The sequence below is a fragment of the Bradysia coprophila genome, assembly GCF_014529535.1.
Source record: "Bradysia coprophila strain Holo2 chromosome X unlocalized genomic scaffold, BU_Bcop_v1 contig_173, whole genome shotgun sequence".
NCBI classification, from domain to species: domain Eukaryota; kingdom Metazoa; phylum Arthropoda; class Insecta; order Diptera; family Sciaridae; genus Bradysia; species Bradysia coprophila.
The window spans coordinates 918,199-933,148 of NW_023503302.1; the positions used below are offsets into that span (position 1 = coordinate 918,199).

The 14,950-nt window shown below is 36.4% G+C and overlaps 2 protein-coding genes across 4 annotated transcripts; both read right to left on the bottom strand.

The window, feature by feature from the left end:
• Positions 1-1,916: 1,916 nt before the first annotated feature.
• Positions 1,917-8,815, bottom strand: LOC119068118 (protein stoned-B). Its single transcript, XM_037171567.1, has 11 exons — positions 7,008-8,815; positions 6,838-6,944; positions 6,011-6,769; positions 5,715-5,949; positions 5,492-5,660; positions 5,303-5,417; positions 5,034-5,170; positions 4,788-4,969; positions 4,520-4,730; positions 4,299-4,456; positions 1,917-3,108 (listed from the first exon to the last, which is right to left on the bottom strand). The coding sequence occupies exons 1-10, from the start codon at positions 8,776-8,778 to the stop codon at positions 4,318-4,320; spliced, it is 3,825 nt and encodes a 1,274-aa protein (XP_037027462.1). The 5' UTR covers positions 8,779-8,815; the 3' UTR covers positions 1,917-3,108; positions 4,299-4,317.
• Positions 8,798-13,691, bottom strand: LOC119068119 (protein stoned-A). 3 transcript variants are annotated; one of them, XM_037171571.1, is made up of 4 exons: positions 13,278-13,691; positions 12,448-12,552; positions 10,130-11,252; positions 8,798-10,056 (listed from the first exon to the last, which is right to left on the bottom strand). In XM_037171571.1, the coding sequence occupies exons 3-4, from the start codon at positions 11,223-11,225 to the stop codon at positions 8,831-8,833; spliced, it is 2,322 nt and encodes a 773-aa protein (XP_037027466.1). In that variant the 5' UTR covers positions 11,226-11,252; positions 12,448-12,552; positions 13,278-13,691; the 3' UTR covers positions 8,798-8,830. The 3 variants fall into 3 exon arrangements, with proteins under 3 accessions (XP_037027466.1, XP_037027467.1, XP_037027463.1); XM_037171572.1 differs by having other exon boundaries at positions 12,439-12,552; XM_037171568.1 differs by lacking the exon at positions 12,448-12,552 and having other exon boundaries at positions 13,278-13,690.
• Positions 13,692-14,950: the final 1,259 nt, after the last annotated feature.

The following is a 14,950-nucleotide window of genomic DNA, read 5'->3' on the forward strand; positions in this document are numbered from 1 at the left end:
AAATTTATAATCAAGTCAAGTTTGAGCAGTGTCTAGACGTGCATTCAAATTTAAGTAATTAAAAATAAACTTTAATGAGGATTTCGCGCTGGATAATTTTTTTATCAATGCTGATTTTCTGGTGACTGACTGCCTTTAAAAGTAACCACTATCCCGTTGTCATTGTGTGGATTGTATAGATTAGGGTGGATCGATTCTTAGAAACTAGAAAATCCACATTAATTTAACTTTGAGTATCGCTCAGCTGTCTGAACAAATTTTCTGGGTATTGTGAGCTTTAGAAGGAACACACTCCGTATGTTACTTATATGACAAGCAATATTCATTTACGTTTTGATATTCGTATTTCTCTCAATTGGTTATGGAAACAGTCTTGCACTGCAAGTTGACAATAATTATTCTGTTTTGTCGCTGTTTCATTTCTATGACTATACATGTACGAATGTAATGATATAATCCAGTTAACTGCTGCGCTAGTCAAGAGCTCATATTTCTAATATATTTTTTAGGTTTTTCTGAATTTAACTCTTCCGAGAAAACATATCGAAAAACCGTAGATTCCCCATTTAATTTTCATTCGTTATGTAGCATTCGTTTGATGTATTTAAGAATCTGTTTCTTTGTTTTCAAAGAAAAAAAAAAGTTTTATTTCGAGGTTCAGTCTGCAACGAACAGAAACTACTGAATAACAGCGACAAATGGGAGTCAGAAATTTCCTGCAGAAACGGAAAATTATAAGTGGAAACAGCCGAGAATAAAATAATTTCCTTAACTAGGGTCAAGTATCCCACCCCGGAAAATGAGCTTCTGTAACCAATTTTCATAATTGTGGATCGGAAACATCAAAAGCAGGTGCTCCCCTCATTCGTAAGAAATGTAAACGACATTTTTATTGTAAATGTGGAAACGGCCGAATGTCATCGAAACCAATTGAGTGATCCTGTGCCGAACCATTAATTCACTACTAACACCACAAAACACCAATAATTACAAAAACAAAGCTATCTTATTTTTCGACAAGATGTGCTGGACCACCGTTCAGCAATAGACAGAATGTGTTTTTCAGAAGTGACGAAAATAATTGAATGTATCTTTCGATTGTCCTACACAGTTCTATATCACATTTTACGGCAACAGAGCCGTGACACCATGGCGACAGTGGCAAAGAAAAACCTCTCCTCGAGTCTAGTATACTATTTATTTGTGTTTTTCTTTTGAAAGGACAATCTCGGTGAAGCCCAAGTAAAATGGTTTAGTATAGTAATAGATGAATGCATGTGCACTTCTGACGAATCGATAACGAAATGAAAGTAAGCAAGAAAGTATGATATCAAAGTTCTACTGCCAAATGTGCTAACTCATTCGGGCGTGTATTGTTACACCACAAATGAACAAGTATAAGAGTTGTGCAAGAAGTACGAGACCTTTAATTGCTCTCATTGATGTGTTTGGTTCTAACTTATAAACATGATAAATTTCTAGCAACTCCGTCCAGACGAAAAAGTAATAAACTCGGTGCAGTGCTTTTCATTTAATGTTCTTTTATTTTCATATTTACTTTGTTTTGTTTGTCATTTGTTTTTCACTAAATTTCATATAATATATATTTTATAATAACATTCTTTGCTTAATATTACATATAATGCCTCCATAATATTAAGTTTAAATTATTTCCATTTTGCGTTTACATTAGTCACGAGTCAATACCATTCTATATCAATTAGAAATTACAATTTAGTTCTATTCATGTGCTTTGTTTTGATTCAAAAATTTTTCAAACTTAACAGAATCGTTTAGAAATTATTTAATCTTTCTTTTTAAAATAATTTCAATAAATTTCGCGTACGCGCATATTGTTTATGTTACATGACACGTCGATTTTTATATGAATTAATTTTATATAGTTTTTTCTTTGGTTAAATGTAAATGCAGTCCAATAGGGTTTGACTGGGGATGATATATTAAATCACTCATAATATGTTACATTTATAAGATTTTTTTTTTGGTTTTTAAATTAATTTTTGTTTTAAAGTTTTTCTTTGGGTTTTGGTTTTTACATTAACGTTTACTGCTAATAAATATATTTTGGAATTTAGTTTTTTATTATCTTTTTTCATTGGTTTTCATTTGATAAATATATTTAACACGACAAGATAAAAATTAAATTGAATTGATTAAATACTGATGTCATTATTGTTTGATTGAATAACAACGTAAAAACATTAAAAATCCATTTTAATGTTTTGAAACAATTTATTGTATTTTGCATTTATTAAAATTAATTTCTTTCCATTTATTTAAAAAGCTTGTTCCTTCGTACGTTTCTCTTTTTTTCCTTTAAATTATTTTCTTTTTCATTAAATTTAAAATTAAAGTTTCATATTGCTGTTTTCGTTTTAGTCTTGCTGATATAAACTACAATTATAACGTGAATTCAATAGTTTTGATAAAATATTGATTTTAGAAATTATTGTTACTAAGCTTTTAACTCCATTATCCCCCAAATGTATTAACTATAATCTTCTCACATAAATATATTTTTCACACAAAGAAACTCAATTGAAAAATTAAAAAGATTTTCGTCTCGTTACCGTCACTGTCTCCTTTTTAAATCTAAGCAAAACAAAAAAGGTTTCTTGTTTGTTTACGTTCATTAACTATATAATCATTTTGCATTTTTAATGTTTATTATTGTTGAGTTGACTCAAGTTGGTTTTTTTTAGTGTTCCATCCTTAATCAATTTATATTATTACATTTACATCATCACGAAATTGTTACAATATTTATAATTTTTTATTAAGCTGGGAGAGTGATAGAATTTTGTCAGCTCGCTTTTTGCATATAATTTTATAATTTTCCATAATAATATCATCATTGAAACAATATGTATGATTCATATTCTGTTATAATAGTTTTTACCTAGAGGACTGGGGCAATTATAACAATTTATTAAAATCAAAAATCAGGATGATAAATAACTCCAAACATTTTTAATTTTTTTTTGTTCATTGTTTTAAATAGTTTCAATTATCAACTAAGTGACATTGTAACGTATTGGCAATTTTTTTTTTATTTCGATTATGTTAAATATTGCTGTCGGTTGTTTCCTGAAACCAAAAGTCATGAATTTATATCGGTTTACCGATCAATATGTTGTTATAACATAACATTTATGTCATCCATTGCAGGCATACGGGAAGGGGATTCTCTTAAAGGGTCTGTCTCCTGAAGTCAAATTCCTAAAAATATGGTATAGATCTGAAGGCTCGGAATATGCCAAATTCAGGCCATGCAAAATTAACTCAATCGTCATACAGAGACGTAGGCAGTAGATCGAAATTATGATTTTTAGTCAACCGCAAAAGCTCTCAGTTGATCTTATCGGCGCTGCAGTAGTGAACATTTTCATAATACCTTTAACTCAGACATGTTCGGAAATAGAAAGCTGGTGTGGTTTACTATCTTGTAAACGGCTCTGCGAATATAGTATGGTTTCTAGTAAACCACACCAGCTTTCTATTTCCGAACACTTCATACTATTCTAGATTGCAACTACAGAAGCAATCGGATCAATCTTCGTGAAAAGTTTTTTTTGTCCACTCAACAGATCCTAATCCCACATTCCATCGACGGTTAATCTTTTTCCTGAAACTAATTACAAATTTAGACAGAGCTGTCCAGATGACCGAATCAGAGTCGAAATCTAAAAATCATCTGATCTATTGCTGCAGTGAAGAAAGCAACATGATCCTCTGCGTTAGATCAGTAAAAATTTAATCTCACTATGACCAGACCTACCGTTCATAATTTGAGTACTTTAACTTATCAAACCCCTGGTGGGTTGGCTGTCGTCTTGTTATTTACAGAAAAAAAAATTTGGGCGTACATCCCATTACATTTTGAGTCTCGATATATCTCTGACAAATTACTAGAATACGTTATTAACATGGTAGAGGTAGATGCAAGTCCTTGCTGGAAATATCACCGATAGAACGAAAATAATGCAACGACGCGATGGGAACTTAGCGTATAATTCTGCACATGATTAAAAACTTAGTGCTATTGCCAGCGCTCGCTAGATCTTGAACCTAAGAGGGAGCTCTATACATCCAAATGAACCTCTTCAGGAGGCATCAGGTTACGATGGTAAAAAAAATCAACTTATTACACTTAAATGTCCTTGAAAAGACACACTCCAACACACACTTCGTACAAGGATCATAAATATTGAGCGAAATGAAAGCGTCCATCCACCACGGTCATGTATTCATACATCAACTTATAAATCTATGCTTACCTTTTGCAAAAAATTATGTTTAGTTTGAGTCGGAATCGGAATCACTTCCAGCTATTGGCTGCAACGCAGGTGGTGGTGGTTCTTCCTTCGGTTTTGTAACTGCAGTTGCTGCCAAATAGGCGTTTGTACTTTGACCCGTTGTATGTTCAATACCAACTCTAAATTATTAACATTTTGGTTAAGAGACTTGTGCCAAGATTTAAATTTTTAATTTCATTCACCTGTACTCGTGCCTGGCTAAATAACGAACATATTTTTCCGGTGGATCATCACTATCTGAGTCTTGAACACTGACCGAACGCACAGTCACATGAGATACTTGGGTTGCTGGCATTGTAAATTCAACATAACAGTAAGGGGCTAGTTGTTCCGGAATTTGATCATAGCTTGTGAGAGCCATTCTCACGACCAATTGATGGGTGGTATAGGCACCTAAAGAAAATTGACTTCTTAGATTTACTTTTCAACAAATCGACAATTAATTTTTACCTTGTCCCTCTTTTGGCAAACGCGGACATCGCCATACAATAGCACGGTGATGGTGTTCGTACTTGGCTTGGCCCGATGTTACCTCGATCAGTGATTCTTGTAGTTGGTCAACAGTGCCTAAAATTCGTTCGATTCCTTTTATTTTTCCGGTGCGACGATGAGCCGATTTAACTGAACCATATCTAGAGTGGAAGATGAAAATTGTATTGACAATGTGGTATTACCATTCCCATTTTCTTTACGAACCTGAAATGCTTTTCAACTCGGAATAAATAGATCCAACATTCTGGAATCGGAAACCGAATAGATACGTCTTCACAAGGAATTTGACCTAATTTACGAGAAGCAAAACCGGGAACGAGAACGTCAGCACGTAGCTCGACCTGAAAATGTACGATTCAAATTATACCTCGTAAAGAAACGACGATTTCGATTTCAACATTTATCTTGGTTTTTATCGACAGTTTAGGCTGTTCAAGCAAAAAAAAAAAACGTAAATATTTTGAAAAGGTTACCTTGTTGCCAGTAACACACCAGACAGCTTTCAATTGGAATGGAAGTTCACGATTCTTTGGCGGTCTCACTCTGAATCGCATCAACTCAATATAGCAAGCGTCAGGAGGTTGAAATCTATTGTAGATTGATGGTATATTAACAATTGAAAATCAATGTTACTTCCTGCTGACGTCAGCACAATGACCTACCTTATCGTTCTACTTCGTTCGTACTCATTTTGTTGTACACATGAGTGAAATTCAACTCCTTCCAAACGAATCCATTCTTCTGTAACAACTGGTATAATATCGTGACGGCCAACCACTTCTTTGCCTTGTCGCCAAAGGTCATTGACACCTAATTCAATTGTTGGCATTCCTAAGCGAGACGTGAATCAGAATTTGCTGAGCAAATACAATTGTTATTACTCACCTGACAGGAATCCCAAGAAAAACAGTCTAACCCTTGCGATTTGTTTTAAAATGTGCCCTTCTGCATCCTGTTCAACGTATATCTCATCAACGGCAGTAAGCTGAACCTCTTCGGATTTATATGTCAGTGCACGATCCCTATGTACATTATATTTGAACAGTAGTTCATCAATGCATACGGAAAATTGTTTCAAGTCTTCGTAATTGTGCGAAGCAATTTTAAACAGCTGGGATACCTGCAAATCATACATTTTCTTTTAGCGAGATGTGCCGGCGAAATTTAACTGCAAGAATTACCTGTGGTGCATGTTCGACAGGCAATCCGAGTTTCTTCAAATCACTTCCGAACTCCTTGACACCCTGATAGTCACCCTGAATGGCATACGCCGCAAATTGGCTCAACTTATTCGTAATTCTTTCAGCTTTCGTTACTTGACCTGGTCGTACACCAGGACGTTCTTTGTAAAATATATATTGCAGTTTAACGGTGAAAATCTTTCCAAATTGATCAAACTGCTGAGCGCTTATTTCAGACACAGAATAACATGCTTGCAACGGAAGTTCCTGGAACGGTTCCTTATCTTTCTGTGCATTTAACAATTGCAGCACAGGATTGTCTCCTTGAAAAACAATTTTCAAAAATATTTTCTTCCAAAATCGTTGTCCAGTGATTTTCTTTTTATTTGGTTGCCTCAGCTGCATTTCCCATCCTTCGCCCTGATAGGTGATTCGGGGGAAGTCTTCCAGTGGTTGAGACACATCTTCGTCGAATAATGGAGTGGGTGGTGTTTCCTGCGAATCAGTTCGTTCTAGTTGTGGTATTTCATGTGCAGCTGGAACACCGTCCGAATGGGGCATTTCATCTCCTTTGTCAAATGGATTGAATCTCGGTGAAGAGTCACCCGAGTATATCGAATTGTTCGTACTTCTAGGAGGTGGTGCTAGGACTGGTTGTGTCAGACCCAGTGACATATCTGCATTCTTTGGTCGAATAACGACGTTAAACTCTTTTCCTTCATCAGAATCATGTGAATCATTACGATCGAATGGAGTTTCCTTCATGGACAACAAAATTCGTGACTTAAGTACTTCCAAATTTCGAAAAAATAGATCATCGGCCTTACCTGTATTGGTGCTTTCATTGCTAGGAACGAATCAAAACCTTCTTCATCATTACCAAATCCATCAGCAGAATCGTCGCCACCAATCAAATTATCATTCTGCCCCCATGCTGTCCCCATTAAGGTGAGATTAGTCAAATTTTGAACATTTGTTAGCAAAATTTCAAACTTACCCTGTCCATTAGAGGTGGTATTAACTGCTACACCAAATCCATCTAACAACGAATTGTCTTCCTTCTTAACAGAGTCAAACTTTGCAGCAAATGCATCAAACTCATCCGACTGGCCAAAACTATCAGATCCAGTGAACGATTGTGGTGTTGGCGCTGGTACAGTTACTGGCTGAACAATAATGTCCATCGCTTCGGATTCGGGTGATGCAAACGGATTTACAGACGGTATTGGTGTCACACCGGAGGTGTCCATGTGTTCGTCACTATGATCCGATTGAGCAGTAGTACTAACAACATGTTCACTAACTGGTGTCGAATCGACAGGACTGTGATGCATGCTTATCTCAGTTGTGTCCACTTCGTCTAAAATATTTTCTTTTTCTTGCTGGGGAGTCACCTGTTTCGTTACAACGTTCGTGGTATTGGGCTCTTTATCAGTTGTCGATTCAACTTTTGGAGTTACAACAGGCTGTTGGGTTGGTGCTTTTGGTAGTGCAGGAGGAGCTGGACGTTGAGGAGGCTTTACTGTGGCTTGATGAGGAGTTGGTACTGGTGGTGCTGGAGGTCTTTGCGGAACAGGTGCAGCTTGGGTTGTATTGATGCTAGTTTCAGTTGGTGGAGCTGATGAAATTGATGACAGTGATGAAACTGATGACACTTGTGAGCCCATGACAGGAACCTTGGCACCGAAATCTGGTTCATTGTCCATTGATAGTATATCTCCAGATAACAAATCTGGCTGAGAAACTGGAACCAATGGCTTCGGTGTGGAAAATAAGCTAAGTATGTCCTGATTTGACTTTGGTGCTGGTGGTTGCGGAGGCTTTTGCTGTTCACCTGTTCCAAACATATCAAATAGATCTGGCTCAGCTTGAGGCTGTTGAATTGGAGCCGGACGAGGAGGTTGTGACTGCTGAATTGTTACGGTTTCGGCTTGAGGAGGCGACGGTCGTCTTGGCGGAGTTGGTCTTGGCGGTGTCGGTCTTGCTGGTGGTGGTGGTCTCGATGGCTCGCTCATAACCAATTCATCTTGTACCATAAATGGATTGTCATTAGCAGTAGAGTCAATCTGACTGTCGCCAAAACCGTCGTTTTGATTTATTAAGTCATGTGGTAATTCAGACACATCAAGAAGGTCTCCGAATTCGGGCGTTGGACTCGGGGAATGCAGATCTCTCATGGATACAGGACTTGGTGTTCGAGTAACTGGTATTCGATTAAGTAGATGTGAACTGGTTTGATCTAATTGATCAGCCACCGATAAGATTAAATCTTGGGTTGTCTGTGATGGCGGAACCGGTCTAGGTGGAGGAAGTCGTTTATCCTTCAGCTCATCTTCACTTGAATATGCCATTGTGTCATCGTAATTTGACATTAGAACGTTGCTCGGTTGAATTGCTAATCCAGTAGGTTTAGCAAACGCCACATCATCTGCGTCGTCCATATCAGTTATAGTTGTTCCGAAGAAACTCATAGCCGAATCAATAGGATTTGAGTGAACGTCCGACGATGTTATCATCATTTCATTATTATCGCTGTTTAGAAATGTATTCGTGTCTGTGTACGTATCTAAGTGATAATCTTGGGTCGATGTAGTAACCACCTCTTCATCGCCAAATGCAGCGAATGGATTGTTCGCTTGGGCCAAGAATGGGTTATCTGCCGCATAATCAGTTCCCTCTTCAGTATCTTGCATCAGAAAGGGATTTGAATTCAAATCATTTGTCGTTGACGACACGTCATCATCAGTCATTAAGAAGGGATTCGCCATTTTGTATACGAAATGGAACGGTTGTGGAAAAATGTAATGTACAGCCGCTACTCTACTGATGTATTAGTTCGGATTCCAAAAGTTTAATTTCAGTCTTTCCTGGTCCCAAGTTATTCGCTATAGACGTGTCAAATGGATCCTGTTCTTCTTCAAATTCTAAAGCGCTTGGCACCTGGGGCGTGAGCACTTTATCTCCTAGTCCTAGTTCTTGAGAATCCGAATAAGAATCGAGAACGTTCGTTCGTGGTGTTACGTTGATGGTTGGTAAAAGTTCTGTCTCAATTAATTTTAATTCGGCCTTTCCAGGAAGAATGTTGTGGTCCACAGAGCTCGTGTCAAACGGATCAACAAATGAAATTTCGTCTGCAGGTTTAGGTTGTTCAGTTGCTGGTGTCAGTACTTTAAAATTGTGCTCTTCGCTAACAGCCAACAAATCAGTTTTTACAGGTGGTTCGACAGGAGTAATTGCTCTTGGATCAAAATCCGGGTCTGATAAACTCGGTTTTAACGATGTTAGCAAATCTTTTTCGATTAAATTTAGTTCGATTTGACTTGGATTGGACTCGGGCACAAAAGATGTGTCGAATGGATCGTCGTTGGCAGTCTCTTCTTCGATTTGTCCAGGATAGTATGGTGTTAATGGTTTTTGTATCTTGCTGCTCAGATTCGTTGAACCCAGCAAATCAGCGCCTAATGCAAAAACAACTGATTTCTGCGCACCTCCTCCAGATATGTTAAGACTCAAAGAGGATTTACGGCGGGCTGTATTCTCGTACTCTTCTTTTATTCGAATTTCAGCGGCTGTTTCCTCTTCAGCCCGTGGATCAAAATCTGGATCGCTTAACGATTGCCGTATTTTTGTGTCATTCAGCAATTCCTGTTCTAAAATTTTAATTTCTACTTCTTTCGGCTGAACGATATAGGTAATAGCTGACGTATCAAACGGATCGACTTCTTGTTCCTCTTCGCTCACTGGTACGATAGGAACATCTATTGGAAGTTGTGTCAAGTCCGAGTTGCTTCCGGCCAGCAAATCAATCGGTTTTTTAATAAAATGAACGTCTTCTGGCGCAAGAACTATTGGTTCAGGCTTATCGGTTTCGTCTTTTCTCGGATCAAAATCAAAGTCATCATCGTCTTCAGTTATAACCTTCTCCACGAATGTTGTGTCGAATGGATCGTCGTCGAGATTATCGAATTCCTCCTCCTGCTCTAATGCTTCTAATACAATGCTGGCTACTGCCTCTGGACGTGGTGGAGGTGGTCTTGCCGGTTTCGCTATTTACAGAACAAACGAAAGAACATTTTAAATATCGGTAAGAACCCGGCAAACATATTCACAAGTAATTACCTTTCTCGGATTTTGTTTCCTCAAATGCTGCCCAATCAGTTGATACTTCAATGGGACAATCAAGGGGAATAACGTTAGTTATATGCTGAACTTCCTCTTTTTTCGTCAATGATTCCGCAGCTAATTCGGCAAATTCATCATCTTCATTTTCCAAAGCATCAAATTCTGATAAGATCTCCTTGCTATTGTCAGCGGCTTCTTGCTCCTGTTGTGCTCTTTGTTCTTTTTGAAAGGCGATGTGTAATGAAACACTTAAATCGATCGGAACATCCGGTATGTCATCAGCTGGATCATCAAGTAAAGTTTTAACTGGCTCGCTAACTGGTTCACATTCACTGGGCAACTGAGTTCCTTCGTCGAAACTTTCTAATAACAAATTTTGTGGGCCTCTGCGCGGACGACGAGCAGTAACGGTAGATACTTTTTCCACACGACCGGTTAGAACTTCAACTGCTGCTCCGATATTAACAATTTTTTTTCCCCGTTTCGAAACTTCAGGGCCTTTGATTAATTTATCTGCGTAAGCAGTGTCGAACGGATCTGGTCCTTCGTCAAATTCTTCAGTTGGTGATTCTGGAACGTAAGCTAGTTGAACATCGCCACTAGTTAGCGTATCTATGTAATTTGTATCGAATATGTCATCAGCCTCCTCAGATTCTTCTTCCGAGTCGGATAATTCGATAACAGCTTGAGCTAATCGATCTTCAGCTGTTGGTTCAGCTACTACTACATTTGCTGCTGCTGTTGCAGCCGCTGCTTCTTCCGCTTGCTGCTGTTTCTGCTGTAGCCTTTGCTCTTCTTCTCTTTCTTTAGCCGATTTTACTTTTTTCGGTTCGACCCTTTGAAAGAACGACTGCTCCTTGATTCGATCAAGATCGCCTTGAGTCCGTTTTAAAATTGAATCGATACCAGTGGTAAGAGCATTAAATTTCGACCATTCGTCGTCGTTTGGCTGTTTTGATGTACCCTCTTCGGCAAGTTGTTTTTCTCTTTGTTCGCGTTTGTAATTTTCTAATTCTTCCTCTGTGAATAACTCTTGATTTTTAGACTTTTTCCCTTTTTTCTTCTTCTTTAGACCTTTTGGTAATTTAAGCATTATCTACTTGACGAGACATCGATTGGTCTGCAATAAACGAGAACATAAATTAATAAAACAATTGAAACAATGTGATATCAGTATCATATATTATATGGCTGGTATATAATGGTTAACGTGTACTACTGTACTTGTGCAACCGACTACAATACAGAAAGTATAAATTTCACATGAAGGCAATCAAAACTCTATTCGAGTTTTACGACAGTTTCACTTAGGTCATAGCACGAATCGAAAGCTTAATAGAAAAATTAGACGGGGAGGGGGGGAAATTTTTCATTTTCAACTTTTATCGTGTGCAGTTTCCACACACTGAAAAACATACGTGCATCTGTCGAACGTCTTCAATTTTTGTGCAGTCTACACTTTACTTAAAGGCATACGTGCATCTGTTGACCGCCAAATTTTGTTCAACTTGTTCATGGGCATGCAGTTTTGTATGATAAACAATAAGTTGTAATGATAAATAATCTGTAATCTGCAAAGCACAAAAGCAGCGGTTGGTCGAGGCTCATAATAATCATTGAATTTACATGAATATCAGATGACTGGTTGCATGAGTCATAGAAACATATTTGATTTAGGTTTTGGTAAATAACCACAAATTTTAGGACAGATTTCTGCTCTTCGCTGAGTTGACAGCCATATTTTATAGTTGCACAGAAAAATCAATATTTCCATTCAATAGTTCCAAAGAACCGTTCACAAAAGTGATGTTCAGCAATTTTGTGGCAAAACGGTTATGTGTGACCAAATCTCTTACATGTTGTTATTTGTGAACAGCTTCCTGAGAACTTTAAAACACCAAAGACTATGGTAATTGCTACTATTCCTACTATCACATTTTCATATAACATATCCTGATGACGAAATTAAGCAACTATTTTTAGTCCTTTCCGTAATGTAAGAATGTAATCGAAACTGGAAGGGAATGAATTGGTTGAAACACATCCTTTACGATATCTCTATTGTTCTATTAATTTAGATGAAAACTAACCTGTCGATTGAGGACACTAGCGCACTCTAGTTAGTGTACAGTACGGTGAAATCTATAAGGTTTTAACACGGACTCAAACTACAATGCAGGTAAAAACAAGTGAAATCCAAAAATTAAAATAACTTAAAAGTAAAATCATGCTCTGTACATAGGGGCTTTTAGTGTACAGCCGTTACGTAGGTTGTTAAGCTTTGATCTGTACTGGTTTTTTCTTACATTTCTTACCCTTAACTGGAGTCACCGATTTCATACACATAAGTGACGGGAAATGTTTATATTTGCCAAATTGATCGGTTAATAATTTAAAGATGTAAGCGAATGATTGATGAACTAAAATAACGATACGTTAATTTTACATTGGCTTTGTCCTAATTTCATTTTAATTTTTTTTTTGCTTTATCATCGGTGTACTGGTATTTTGCAGTCATTAATAACGATTGAGTGATTTTTCGTTGATTTTTTTTTTGTCTAATATTCGTTCGAAAATATCAAGAGGTGAAATTGACGCTGTTAAAAATATCTTTACAAAAACCACCAGCAATAACGTAAAATTAGAGCGTCTCGATTTCCTATTTTCACAATTAAAAATCGTTCGAAATCTTTTATGTGCTCAAAATAAAACAGAATTGACATTGAACTTTCCATGAAACTGGATTCTCATTATTCCATTTCGCGTTTTGATTTAAAAAGGATTGAACCTATCGCAGTGGTTGTAGACACATCAATCTATAGACTATATAGCGAGGAATTATGATTACGACATACCCCATTTTCCACCCACTTAATAATTTGCACTTTTTATAGGTCAAACGTATATTTTGACAATTTAAATTGAGTCTAAATAAATTTGTTTGCCAATATGAGAATAGCACATCGTTTTTTTGTTACGAATTTTTGATTAAAATTGCAATCCTTTTTCCAACAAAGTGTATCGAGAAATGAAAATCCATTTGTAAATCACAATCACTATCCTTCACATCCAACAGACAAAAAGGAAAACAGTCAAAATTACAAGAATAACATAAAAAATTATCCAAATATTACATCCAACTTACGTCTCATATCACTGTACTGTAAAATTTGAAATTTTTACAGTTTTTCCGATCGAACATAAATTTTAATCGAGAACAAGCGAAAAATTTTGCACTTTTTACTAAGAAGAAAATTTACTTTCTATCGATAAACGGTCAGTTCGGTAACGAAATGATTTTTTTTGGTAGTTCGTATTTGCTCGAATAGTCGGGTGAATGAAATGGGGTGGTGCGAACTAGTCGATAACGTATCGCTTTCTTTATTCGCTAATATTCGAACAATTCACCCTATTGTTTAAGTGAAGAATACTCTGATCACACCTTTCACAACTGACGACTTATTTTTACCACACGAACAAAGCCACAATTTGATATAAAATGAATTCGATTTCTTGAAATTCGATGACGGTAATATCGCCTCACGGAAAATTATTGATTTTCTGTCAACGTTGCGACGTCGCTCTTATCAACAATGTAACTGCGTCTGTGCTACTATTACGTAACATATGATAGAAGAATGGTATGGAAAAGATGTCGAAAAGAAACGGTCGTTGGCGATGTGATATTGTGAGGCAACTTGTTGATTTTAGACCAATTTTTTCTTGTTGACTTCAACATTTGCAAAGTTCGGTCAACATTATTTTCGAGAGCATCATCTGTTCTGCGTGCTGTCACAGACCAGAAGGTTTTGAGGTCAGCTTTTTGGTCAATATTAGAAATTCCACAAGAAATGTAGAAAAATCGAGGATTTTCTTTACTAGAAATGTAAGAGGTTGATTTTCCCCTATTTGTCCATTATAGTTTGAATGCCAATGCAATTTGAACTCTTCTTTTCAATAATTTATACAATTTTATAGAAATTTGTAACAGTGATCCCTAATCATCCTTTCAAAATCATGTAGTCAATTAATAAAACAATTAGTTACAATACGCCCAAGAATCGAAAATTAGTCCATTCTCTATATCTGATGAAGATTAATAATGTGAGAAAGACATGTATGACGCGACGCATATAATGATATTAAATCTAAAAAATCTATTGACATCGACAACCTATTTGAAACGGAGCTAATTCAATGAAATTTCTTATCGTTCGCTAATGTTACACGTCCCGTTTTTGCATTTAAATATTCATATGTTCCAGTTTTCTTAAATTCAGTTTTTACAGAAAGTAATATTTATTACCAGAAGATAATCGAAAAAATTGTCAAAAACGGTGGAAATGCCAAGTTTCTAGAGCGAATAAGATTTAGTTTCAGAAATTTTGGACTTGTAAGTTTTACATATATAATATTTTCCGAAAGGACGATCTATTTCCCATTTTCCAGAAAAAAATTGTTCCCTACAATGTACAACAAAAAAAAATCATCAAAACCTGTAAGGCATGAGCGGAATGACAGGTCTTTCTCCAGAGAATGTTACAGGGGACGTCAGTGTAATTTAAACATGAATTTGCTCAGCTGCTTTTCTTCATCTCTAAATAGTCATTACATCAAAAAGTACAAAACTTGGTACAAAATTTCTTAATGAAAAAAACAAACAAAATTTTCCCTTTTAGGAAATTTTTCATTTTTTTCATCTGTCATTTTGTAATTTTTTATCTCTTACCTGCAAGGTCAAATATTATAAAATTTCTTGAGTTTTTCCGGAAACTTTTCCGTATTTGCACCATATCACGTGGTACCATATTTTGAGTA

Excerpts from the sequence above, each read along its gene's own strand:
- LOC119068118 (XM_037171567.1), bottom strand. The coding sequence starts at position 8,778 with ATGGCGAATCCCTTCTTAATGACTGATGATGACGTGTCGTCAACGACA. Across the intron at positions 6,945-7,007 it reads TACCACCTCTAATGGACAGG|CATGGGGGCAGAATGATAAT; the intron begins GTAAGTTTGAAA and ends TAATGGGGACAG. Across the intron at positions 5,661-5,714 it reads TTTCTTGGGATTCCTGTCAG|GAATGCCAACAATTGAATTA; the intron begins GTGAGTAATAAC and ends CGTCTCGCTTAG.
- LOC119068119 (XM_037171571.1), bottom strand. The coding sequence starts at position 11,225 with ATGCTTAAATTACCAAAAGGTCTAAAGAAGAAGAAAAAAGGGAAAAAG. Across the intron at positions 10,057-10,129 it reads GGAAACAAAATCCGAGAAAG|CGAAACCGGCAAGACCACCT; the intron begins GTAATTACTTGT and ends TTCTGTAAATAG.